General features: G+C 35.3%; 1 protein-coding gene across 1 annotated transcript in view; it reads left to right on the plus strand.

The window, feature by feature from the left end:
• The window catches only part of CFAP299 (cilia and flagella associated protein 299), a 525,301-nt gene that overhangs the window by 216,232 nt on the left and 295,844 nt on the right, over positions 1–13,225 (plus strand). Inside the window, exon 3 of the mRNA XM_019719919.3 lies at positions 2,596–2,686. Within this exon, the coding sequence (XP_019575478.2) occupies positions 2,596–2,686 (91 nt within the window). The remainder of the gene's footprint in view (positions 1–2,595; positions 2,687–13,225) is intronic.

Genomic DNA, 13,225 nt, shown 5'->3' on the forward strand with positions numbered 1-13,225 from the left:
TTAATGCTGTACATTCTCATGGGGTGAAGTGACATTGGTCAAGCTTGAGGCATATTCATTAGCTGGAGTTTATGGGGTAAGAGTTGTGAGTAAGCAGGTACCTTGATTGACTGTTTACCAAGCTGTAGAATATGGGAGGGACCATTGCCCAAATAAAAATAAGGGTTCTGTTACCAGTAAAAGGGGAGGCATGTTAGGGAGGTAAGAACAACAGGTGTGTACCATTATCACAGAGAACCACATACCGAAATGTATTTCATTCTTTCAACCATAATTTTTAAAATGTTCTGTGGGTCTTGGGGGAAGGTTGTGCTTTGGGGCTAAGATTCTCTTAATTTTCACAAAGGTCTTTTTTGGTTATATTGTAATGAACTACACTGTTTAACACATTTTCTGTACTTTAAAATTTTACTCATAAGTTGTTTACCTTATTGCTCTTATTTGCTGTGCTATCTACTCTCAGTCTTTTTCGGTTATGCTATCGGAAACCAGGGATGCATGGGCTACTGTTTACAAATATTTGCTACTGTTCCCCGGGCAGGACTGTACTTTCCCATCCCCTTGATTTCAGGCCTGGCTGATGAAATGTGAGGGAAGTGACACGTGTCTCTTATAAGCAGATGCTTTAAGAGCCAGTGTGTGGCCATGTTCTCTTTTCCCTCAGCACAATAAGCAAAAATGTTTCAGGTAAAGGCTGTTTCATCAGCCTTTCACTTCATCCCTCAAAAGTGAAGAGCCACCGTCAACCTACTATTGAAGCATTGCATTATTGAGAAACGATCCTTTGAATTATAAACCACTGATATTTGGGCCACTTGTTACTCTAGCATCACCTAATCAGTCCTGACTGATACACTTGTAAAACTAATTCTCTGTTCAAATTTCACAGAGAATTTATAACTTATTCTGGTTTTAAATATAGAATACAAGCAAGGAAGTTAGGTAGAAACTGACCAAGTGATGAGAAGTTATCTTATGAGCAATGGAGAAACAATACATGTTTCTTTGGTCAAACAACTGATAAAATAAATTTGAAATATTAGAGATTTAATATCAGAGACGGGCATGCATAGGTATTTTGTAATATGGAAGACTCGCTTTTGGACAGACCAATGGATTGAAAAATTTCTCAAATATTTGATTCTCTCCATTGGTACCAATTAGTAGTTATTTTTAATGTATATTTGGCTGTTTGAATTATTATTTGATATTGATACTAGAAGCCAAGGCATATAAAGCTAGAAAAGCAAAAGCTGACAAGTTATGATCAATTTAAAGTGTTTAATTTCTAGATCAACAAAGTAATCAGTAGGTTACACAGTGTACATGTCCATGTTGATTCAATGAAGCCTGGTAGTAATTTCTCTTTAACTTGTCACAAAAGGAAATAACCAGGTCCATTTTATCTCTTAAATATTTTTGATATCTATCCCTATTCTTGCCACAACAGTGTGTCAATAAAAATTTTAGCTTTTGTTAATATTATATGGTTTCTCCCTCACTTTGTGCACTTACTATCTGACTGCTTTGGAATTACTCTAGGATGTTCTGCCCTCTTACATCTCTATTCTTATATTCCTTTGTAGTTACTGACACCGCTCTCATTCTTCACCCCACCTCCATTCCAAACTAATGCTGTCTCATCTTCTGACGTTTAGTTCAGTAAATGTTTTAAAGCTTAAGATTAAGTGACTTCCTTGAATAGATTGCACATTTCTCTTAATAACTCTTCTGATATTCATGCATATCTCTATTACAGATATTACATGGTATGACATTATAATATTTATGTATCTCATCTCTAAGAGACCACAGGCAACTTGCGAGCAGGGATTATGTGCCTGGTACAGTTCTTGGTACATTGTAGACAATAAAAATGTTTACTGAATATATAGGAAATTGCAATTTGAAGAAAGGATTATTATATCGCAAATCACTCTAGAACTCACTCTTCATTATGTGGTTTAATGTTGCTTGATCAAGATCTTCGTGATACATTTCCTTTAAATTTCACTTCTAGAGAAATTCATTTTTCTTTTGAATATTTAATGCTTTTTAAAAAATTTGACAGGGATAACTCAATCTAGTTTCCTTTCTTGCCTTGATTATCTCCACTCATAGAGCTAAAATTAATGCTCTATACCAGTAACTGAATAGGCATCTCTAGTATTTTAATTTTCTTATATTAAAAAAATAAATTCTATTTAAATTATAGGCAATTTAAAATTGTTGGGCTATAAATATTATAGTGAGGGGTATAAATATATTAAATTTTCATGGCATGATAAAAAGAATAAAATGGGCATGTAAATGAAATTAACTGTATCTGGCATGAGTATTAATATGGGTATGTATATTATTTATAGACTCAATTCCAATTATTTTTAAATAAAGACTCTGTAACTGTATGAAGTTTGAGGAATCTAGTAGACTATAATAATTGTGCATGTTTTATAATGACTGTGTATAATGTGTATATATCGTTTTAGTGTTATAAGAAAATTATAACTTAGAATAAAGAAGGACTTTGGCCTCAGAGTGTTTTAAATATATTTGCTATCTGATATATTGTAATCGAAGACCTGCTTTTTATAGGACACTAACTAGTGCTGGTAAAGACCTGCAGGATAATTTTCTGAAGGCTTTGGCAGTGAGAGAAGAAGACAATCGCAATGGAAAAGTGAGCGTGAGTACATCTCATCCAACAACTAAAAGTATATACACTAAAGGCACAGTTAGTGTATAATATGTAGTTAGTTGATAATATGACTTTTAATATCTTCCCCGAAAAGTAATTCACAAGGGATATAATATGGCTCTTTATTATTTATATATTATAGAAATATATGTAGACATATTTTTATTTCAATTTACATCTGTGGAAGTAGTGCAATGGTGAAAAAAATTAAGATTCTAATCATCTGTTGCAGGGAAAATGCCTGTACATGGCAGACTGGTTGTTATTTCCAATTCTGTGCTATGCCTGTGTAGAAACTTCCTGCTTCTTTTTAGCTTGACCTCCCAGTACACTTCTCCAAGTCACACCACCCACTGGTCCCTAACTTTTGCCCCGCCTACTTGATTTCATGCTACCTCTAGAAGATAGTTCTAGGGTCTGCCCTGCAGTCCTACCCTGGGAGATGGGATAAAAAGCACATGATGAGAGAGATGATTTTGAATCATCCAAGGAGAACATGCTCTTGCTTTATTAAAATGTGTGCTAGTTTCAAATATGTCAAGTTGTTAACATTGTTTGGAATACATATTTATTTTTACCCTTCGTTAATATAATATTAGTGATAACAGTCTTCTGTAAGTCTTAAAATGTGCCAAGTCAAGAAAACAGTTTCGTGCTGAAACTGTAATAAGTGACTTACAGAAAAATAGTCATAGTAGTATGATGAAAAATTTAGAGCAAAAGAAAAATATGCATCTGTGGTGGTCTATTTTACCAAAGTTTTCTCAGTAAAAAGATTGGAATTTTTCTCATTGTCAGGTCTCTTAAAAATTTCACATATAGACAAAATTCTCAATGTACTTCAGAGAAAAAAAGAATCATACCTTGGTTATATAATTGTATAGAATTAACCTGGACTTGAAATCAGGGAAAGTTTCTTGGAGGAAGTGGGCTGAATGAGATTTAAAGAGGTAGGTTGGAAATATGGGCAGAGACTGGACTCTGGAGGACCTTGTAAATTACAACAGAAAAGTTTGGAATTTATCTGACTCTTAATAGAGCAGCTAGAAATATGGGAAGAAATGCAGAAAAATGTGCTGTTACAGGAATTCATGATAAGGACATTGAAGAAGGAGCCAACGATCATTAGTGATTGAGCAAGGTAAGGACTGAAATAAATCTATTGTGTTTGGCAACATGTACATTTGAGAAAAAAAACAGTCATGGGGATATAAAGTACAGAATAGGGAATATAGTCAATAATATTGTAATAACTATGTATGGTGTCAGGTGGTTAATAGACTTACTGGGGTGATCCCCTTGTAAATTATATAAATGTCTAATCACTGTGTTGTATACCTGAAACTAATATAGCATTGTATGTCAACTGTAATTGAAACGTTAAAGAAACTTTAAAAAACTATTTGACAAGAACAAGTTACATCTATACTAAGGATGGAAATCAGATTCCATAGGGATGAAGAAATGGTTCACCGTTAGACAGTAGTACCAACAAACACAAACAGCTTTAGAGAGTGTAAACCCATGTTTTTTTTATTATAATGGTATACGTCCTCTCAAGATCTCCTAAATGTATTAGATGGGTGCAAAAGTAATCGCGGTTTTTGCAATTATTTTTAACCTTTTCAACTGTAATTACTTTTGTACCAACAGAATAAGTCAAATCACTTCAGTTTTCACCATTTCAACTGTCATTTACTTGACTCAAACTCCCATTTTACCTTAAACGAATTACTGTAACAGCCTCCTGAAGGATATGTGTATATATTTTCTTACCCAACTTTCATCCATTTCTCAATCACTCAAGACATATTTCTTGTGCACCTGCTCAAACCTGGAACTGTTCTAGTCACTGGGACACTGCAGATTTTATGTCCTTAAAGAGTTTATATTTTAGGGAGGAAGACAAAATAATTAAGCAGAATAAAAGTGAAACAGTTACTTTCAGCTCTGGATAAGTGCTTTGAAGATCATAAAATTAGAAAATTGAATAAAGAGCTATTGAATACAGAGTGTTTGGTTGCTTTAAGCACTGTATACAGAAAAATCACATTTAGGGGGTGACGTATATTGGGATTTGAAGGAAATAAAGATAACTATGAAATTTGAAGGGAGAGACACACGAAACAGGAAAAAAGTGTTTGAGAGGGGGAGATGTTCCAAGAAGAAGAAACAACATATGAAAACCTCCTGAGATAACAGAAATCATAACATAGTCAACGTAAGAAGACCAGATAGTTGGAATATAGTTATTGAAGGGGATTATAAAGACAGATGCAATTAGAGAGGAAGTCAGCAGCCAGATCATATAGGTTTTAAGAAATTTTATTTTGTTCTTTAATTTTTATTCTTTTATTACTGTAATAGAAAATTGATAGATGATCTTAAGCAAAAAGTGACCTGACCTGATCTTGCTGCTTCTGTGTAACGTAAAAGATGTGGGAAAGAGAGCTAGAGTGGAAGCAAGAAGTTAGGGAGCTCATAATCAACCAGCAAGAGGTGACATTTAAAACAGCATGGTAATAGTTGAAATAGAGGGAAGTTACTGAATTGTTTCCATGTTTTGGAGGCAAAGCAGACACGACTCACTGATGGGTTGGATGTGGAATATTAGGGAGGAAATTTGGCTTGAACAAGTACGTAGATGATGGTGGCATTCATTGTGACAGAATTCTTGTTGAGGAATGCTTATTTCAGGAATCAATAATTAGTTCTATTTTGGCTGTATTACTTTTGTAATGCCTATTAGATATCTAAATAGAGAAGCTGATTGGTTATTTACACATATTGATCTGGAACTTAGGGGAGAAGTCTTGGCTAGAATATAAATCTAAATAGAAAGTTATGAATGTCTAAATGGTATGTAAAGTCATGGCCTTGCAAAAGTTTACTAGGCAGAGAGTATAGGTAAAAAGTTTGAAGTCTTATGACAGATCTTTAGGACACTCCAGCATTTAAAGATCTGGAATGTGTGGAAGAGCCAGCTAATAATACTGAGAAGTAGAAAGTGAGAAAAATCAGATGAGAGTGATACTACAAACACGGGAGAAGAAAAAAATTCAAAACAAAGAATGCTCACCATCTCAAAAGCTGCTGAAAGGTTAAATATGATGATATATTAGTTTCCCACGGCTGCCATAACAAATTACCAAAAACTGAGTGGCTTAAAACAACAGAAATATATTCTCTCACGGTTCTGGAGGCTAGAAGTGGGAAATCAAGGTGTCAGCAGACCCATGCTCTCTCTGAAAGATGCGGGGAGACTGTGTTCCATGCCTGTCCTTTAGCTTCTGGTGTTGCCAGCAATCGCTGGGGTCCTTTTGTTTGCAGAGATGTCAGTCTCATCTCTGCCTCCACCATCACATGGCACTCTCCCTGTGTGTCTAATCTCTGTCTTCTGGTTTTATAAAAATACCAGTTCTATTGGATTCTGCCCCCAACTGAATATGATTTAATCTTAATTTTACTACATCTACAAAGGTACTATTTCCAAAGAAGGTCATATTCACAAGTGTTGGGTTAAGACCTCAACATATCTTTTGGGGGCATGTAATTTAGCCCACAACAAATGGTTAAAAATTTGCCATTGTTTATGACTAGGAAAAAAAATACCATTGCATTGGCGAGGGCTGTTTCCTTGGAGGGCTGTGGTTAAATGTTTCATGGAAATAGGTAGAGAAAAGATAAAAGTATATAAGTGAAGGCAAAGAGAAGCAATTTCTTTTTAGGAACTTTGTAGTGAAGGGTAGCACAGACATTGAGTGACAGCTGACGGAGGGCCCGGAGTCCAGGAAGCTTGCTTTGTTGTGTTTTAAGAAGGATAATATTAACTTGTGTGTTACATTGTTGGAATGATCTAGTAGACAGAGGGCTATTGATGGTGTAGGGGAGAAAGGGAATACTTGCTGGAGAGAATTTCTTAAGTGGAAGATGAGATCCAGAGCACCAGGAAAGGGTTTGCCTTTGAGAGGGGCAGAAACCACTAGTGAAGTTAGAGCAGGAGAAAAGGAGGCTGAAGGCACTTCTGCCAAGTAGGTTGGTGGATTTGAACCTGGGAAGATGCAATAGCTCTCCTGCAAGTTTATCTGTTTTCTCTACATTGTTACTCCAAATGTTTAATTATATCGTTATGATTTTTTTCCCCCTAGAGAAGGTCCTAAATTTAACTTTTATTCAGAATGCTAAGTAGTTAACATTTGATGTTGGGCGGTCACTGACTTGGAAACTGGAATCTTGTCAGACTCGTAACTTGCTGACTCTGAATATAACTTATAGTCATTTATTTGGGCCTTTGAATTTGTGATATTATAACAATCAGGAGAATACGTATCTTTGTGTGAAGTGTGGCACTTTAGGCTTAATTTTCTATTTCCTCATCTTGTCTTAAAGCAGACTCCAAGTGGTTTTATACCAAACTGTTTACAACCAAATATAACATAGTTTAGAAAGACTAATTATTAGGATCATAAGCTTACTTAAAGCCATTTACTAAATGGATGTGCTTTTTAAAAAGTATTCCTGTAAAACATACAATATTCACGAGATTTGAATCTGTATTAATTTGCTGTCAGCAGAAATTATATGTGAATTTTATGTGGTCTGAACTCTCCAAGGGAAAAGACTATTTCCTAAACATTAGGATCTCTCCACATCATGTGTGAATACAGAATAAATGGAGAACTTCCACCCAGAAGCACATTGGCTGGTCTTTTTGTGTCATCTTATTGAGAATACGTACTAGAAAAAATATAGTATAGTTTCAGAACTGACACAGTTGACCTGCGTGGCCAAATAAGGCTTGCAGGACACATTCCACAGCAATTGTCCCAGGTAATTTTCTTTAAATGTAGCTAGGAAATTAGAAGATTAGATTTACTTTCCCACAGTCACACTTTTTATTGTACTTTTAATTTTAGTGGTCCCAGGTTGCAAATGCTATTTTGTGCAATTCAGTCATGTTCTGGGTGTCCTTTTTCTCCCTTTAGTCAACTAATTGCAAAATTGATTTACTAGTTTTCTCCATTTAGGCCTTGAATTTACTCTGCTATAGAACCTGGAGCTCTGGCAAGCAGCACTTCCCTCTGTTCCCCATTCCCATGAGCCCCACCCCATATTTTCAGTGCTCAAGTTATTTATTATATACATTCATACCATTCCCACAAAGCTACTGCTTGGACATGTAGTCTCAGGCTATGCCCTGGGAGGAAGCAGGATTTTATGAAAATTTGATACGTTTATATAACTGCTAGTCAAAGAATAAAAATACTTTAAAATATGTTTCCTTAAAACTTTCAGTTCAATAGATTCTGTTGACATAGATATTATATAGATACATAACTTTTTAAAAAAAAGCTTGTATCAATCCAGAGGTAACCCAATTTAATTAAAAAAATCAGTATTATTTTATGAATGCCTCTGATTTTCATATATCAAATATACTATACATGTGTATGTATGATATATGTATACATACATGTATCATACATACATATCACTATACAAGTACTATATATAAACACACGTTTCTTTCTTTACATTTTTTCCAAAATACTCTGTTTTAAACGACTATGATATTCCATGCATTTAGTTTAGACAAAATATTGAGCCTTATGTGCAATGCATGTAGAAAAATGTTTAGAAGGCTTAATTGTGTGGTACTTCAAATGGCACAATGAGTATTTTTTCCTATTAATGTAACTACTTAATTTTGTTTTAAATATGTGCCATTCATATGTGAAAACATTTCTACCTCATGCCCCATGTATTTCAGATTTAATAATTCTTTAAAGACTAAAATGATTAACCATTTCCTTCTCATCTGTAAGTAGATTTATTGTTTCCTGAGAAAGTATAGTTTTCTGATTGTTTATGCTACGAAGTTTTTGACACTACCACCGCAACGAAGCATTTATTAATTGTATGTTTATGATAAGTGCTTGGAAAAGCACATTGAACAGATCTGGTTCTACGAATCCAGAAACTCACATCAGTGTGGCAAATCACAGTGTTGCAGGAGGACATAAAAAATTCACAGAACTGAACACACTGTGTTAATATGTGAGATATTGCACAATGCATTTTCTCAGAAAAATCAGTGAAAATGTTAAATAAATTGAATATTTAAATAGACTAAGATTAAGGGTATTTTTTCTTGCAATTTCCACAAATGTCTTAATAGAAATGGTAGAATTACAGAGGATGCACGAAGATGTAACAGCTTGAAAGCATTTCGTATATATAATAGAGACTAAGGAAAATTTTAGAAGTCAAAGTGTGATGATTGTATGAAGAAAAGACTACATAGAAATTAGAGTAAAGAGGTAAAAGGGGTTATTTGGAGACAATAATTTCCAATTTCTTACTAAAGTACTCTGAGGTATTTACATAGCTTTATCAATATCTTTTCTTTCCTATCTTGGTGTTTATGACATAATTATGTTATATTTTTCCTACTTTCTTCTGTTTTTGTATCTCAATCTCTTTTTTGGGCTGAGCACCTCATACCTCCACCTGACCTGCACTGCATCTCTTCCATTCTACACATTTTCCCTCAGTTAATCATCCAGACCCGTGAACTCACTGTCTACATAAGGTTTGACAATTAATTTTACGAACTTGTTACAACGATGTTGCTAACCCTTTTTGGTATCAGAGGGATTATTCATTATGAGTTTGTACCAACTGGACAAACAGTTAACCAAGTTTACTATTTGGAATTGCTGAAAAGACTGCGTGAAAAAGTTAGACAAAACAACCTGAACTTTTTGCCAACAATTCATGGCTCTTACATCAGTGCTGACAATGCACCAGCTCACACAGCACTGTCTGGGAGGGAGTTTTTAGCCAGTAAACAAATAACTGTATTGGATCACCCTCCCTACTCACCTGATCTGGCCCCCAATGACTTCTTTCTTTACCCAAAGATAAAAGAAATATTGAAAGGAAGACATTTTGATCAAACTCAGGACTTCAAGGGTAATACAATGATAGCTCTGATGGCCATTCAAGAAAAAAGAGTTCCAAAATTGCTTTGAAGGGTGCACTAGGCTCTGGTGCCGGTGCATAGCTCCTTAAGGGGAGTACTCCCAAGGTGACTGTAGTGATATTCAGATATGAGATATGTAGTAACTGTTCTAGGATGAGTTCGCGAACTTAATTGTCAGACGTCAGATGCTTCTTGCTACCAAAACAGAAGATTCTCTGCTGTCCATCTATTAATTATTATTCAACAAAATTTAGTTATTCATCAAATAGTGATAACTGGTTCTGTACCAGGCATTGTGCTAGCTTCTGGAGATACAATGGATAGCAAGTGTCTATGGAGCTTAGAGTTCCTTGGGAAAGTGTATAATCAGATAAGGATACAAATGAAGCAAAATTGCAACTGTGAAGGAAAAACACAAAAAAATTCTGGTTGTGTATAAGTGGGTTGAGAGATGATATGATCAGACTTTCAGATAGAAAAGGTCAGTATGCCTTCAATATAGAGAATAAGTTACAGAGGAGATAAATAGATGCCAATATATGTGTTGCAAGATTAGATGATAGAAGATGAGATGGTAGCATGGACCAGGAAGAAAATAGAATTGATTTGTGAGTTATTTAGAAGGTAAACTAGGCAGGATGTGATGACAGGATATGGCTGAGGAGGTGGTTGAGGCAAAGGGAATGGTTATGGATAAGGGCCTTCACAGAGGGTTAGATGGTGCTATACTCATTAAGACATGGTGCATTCAAAGATCAGGAATGGGGTACAGAGAACATGGATCTGGTGTTGGAGATACTGAGTTTGAATTGTCTTTGACAAAATAAGTTGTTGAGATGTTAAGTAGACAGCTGAAGAAAAAGACCCTGCACTCAACCCCAATGTTTATGCCCACATTGCTATATGTTAGATATTGACATGTAATCTACAATTAAACCAAATACTTTTTCTTCTTCCACTCAGAATTTGCATCCAGTTGGTCACCAAGTCTATTTAATTCTACTTTGTGAATATATGCCAAATAAACGTGGGGGAGGTGGCAAAAAAACAAAGCAGTAAGCAACAGCCAGTTCTAATGGCTCTGTTGTTCTGTGCTCAATAGCGTAGACATTGCCCCAGAGGTGATGGGTATCCATGGCAGAATTTAAACAAATGGTCAAAGTGATGAGATATGTATTTTAAGAGTATACTGGCAGCAGTATGTGAGAATAAGTATGTGTCTGCAGGGGCGGGGGTTGAGATATGAGACAGGGAGGTCAACTGATAGGCCATTGTTACATTTCAAACAATAGGTAATAGAAGGCTAGGATAAAGAAATGATAGAATGAATGGTGGGAAAAAATTTGAGAAATTTTGGAGATAACTGCAAACTGTGTTCTAAGTTTTGATGTAGGAAATGGTGAGAGGGCGTTTTTAAGTACTGTCCACATGTTTCTATTTGGGGGATTCAATGGAGTACATGCTAATTTTATTAATGGGAAGAGAAGTGTGATTCTGGCTTTAGAGGATTTAGTGTGGTTTAGTGGTTAAGAGCATAGAAGTTGGAGGTACACAGTCACTAGACTCACGTTCCAGATTTATCACTTATCCTGTATTACAGACTGCAAAGGGGCTATGAAAGTTTTCTAAGCCATGATGCCCTGCTATGTTACATAGAGATTTAGAGTACCCCTATCTTAATATTGAGTATTTAACAGAAAATGTAGATTAAACACTTGGTACAGTGCATGATACATGACAAGTATTTAATAAGTAATATGATTTCTGCAGTAAAAGAAAAATTTAACATTGCTAGAGCTATAATTGTGAATAAAATAGAAGTAAAAAAATATGCAGTACTTTCATGGATCGTTTTTAAGGGAAGCATTGACTAGTTTTGAGTTTCTCTTTAAAAAAAAATGACTGAATGGGTTTCCTGGGACAATTAGATATTTATAGATTTTATTAGGCTTCTAAATATTGTTGGTCATTGGCAAGATGTTATAGTAATAAGAATATTAGAAAAACACATTATGTTATGGAATTCTTTTATGTTATAGGAAACCACAGTCCATCTCATTAATGTTCTACTTTGTGCTGACCAGTTTGCTATTGCCATAAACAAACAGAAAATACACGGGCCCTTCCTATAGTGTTTCTAAAGTAGTAGGATTATGTAATTCTTTTAAGTGGTTAAGGGACAGGGTTGGGGGTGTTGTTATTTTTCAGATGGTAGTAAACTAAGAATCCTGGATTTATTGAATGGAAAAAATAAAAATGAAATATTCCCTTCCTAATCAGAGACTCATGAGAATTGTAATGAAAGGTCACATGCTGTCCCAGGTTGGGAAAGTGGAACCTGTTGACACTTATTTTCCCACTGAATGTTGACTATGTAAATAGTTACATGGCTGACTAGTTTGGGCTTTGAAATATGCATTATTGAAGCTGGTATAAAATCACTGCTTACAGCTTTTTCTTCAGAGTCATTCAAAGAAACCACTGTACGTGGGTCAGGAAAACCTATGAATTAGGCAGTTCCTAATATACCCATTTCCTGTGTTGAAATCTCTGTGAAACATAAGATTGCGTTGTATATGACCAGTAACATTGTGCTGACATGATCTTTTCCCTCCTTGCTATTTTCCAACTTCTATAAAATGTTCCCTTTTAAGAAAATGAAGGTATTATACATATGTTTATTTCCTTTTTAATTGAATCCATGCTTGTCCACTAATAAACCCTTATGGAAATTATATGACTCATACAATCTTACCTTCATTTTAAACAAATTACATCAATGTTTGTGGAAAATAAAATGCACATCAATTTCCATTTCACTAAAAAAAAGTATAGTTGAATAGATCTTTAATTTTTTATTTCCTGGTTAAAAATATGATACAGAGGCAGTGAGAAATTCTGTAGAGTGGAGTTTATGGAGCCATATTAATCTGAGTTTGAATCTTGGATTTCCCACTTATTACTAGCTAAATATAATAACTTCCTCAACTCTACACAGCCTGACTTTCCCCATGCACAATATGGGGATAAAAATTTTCATACAGCTAAGCTATATCTAGAATAAAATTATGTAACATTTAAAGCACAAATAAACCGAATCCTTAGTAGGTGTTCAATAAGTTATAAATAATGTGTATTGTGTTCAGGTTTTCTAGCAATAGAGCCTAAGATGCAGATTTTAATGCAAGTGGTTTAGTAAATTTTCTCGTGCGAAACCTGCTTACAGGCATGAGGGAAGCATGACAGGACAGAGGAAACAGGTAGGCAGACATGCGGTTTCAGGGGAAACCTAGCCTTGGTCTAATTACACAGGGAGCTCTGGAGTGTGAGTCGTATCAGTTTGCTCTGCTGTGAGGCAAAGGGGATGTGCTCCTCCACGTCCTTCTACAACTTTCCAGTCTCTGTCAATTCATGGTCAGCTGCCACAGAGGTCGGGGGAGGAGGGAGTAGAGTTGCTCCTGTCAGCCAAAGGCAGACATTTTTGAGAAGAGTGCAGGTGTGAACCTTTAGCCTTTAACACCTGCAGCATCGGGAGCTGGGTG

Source organism: Rhinolophus sinicus, chromosome 1, assembly GCF_057876585.1.
Source record: "Rhinolophus sinicus isolate RSI-liver-muscle chromosome 1, RSI-T2T, whole genome shotgun sequence".
Taxonomy (NCBI): domain Eukaryota; kingdom Metazoa; phylum Chordata; class Mammalia; order Chiroptera; family Rhinolophidae; genus Rhinolophus; species Rhinolophus sinicus.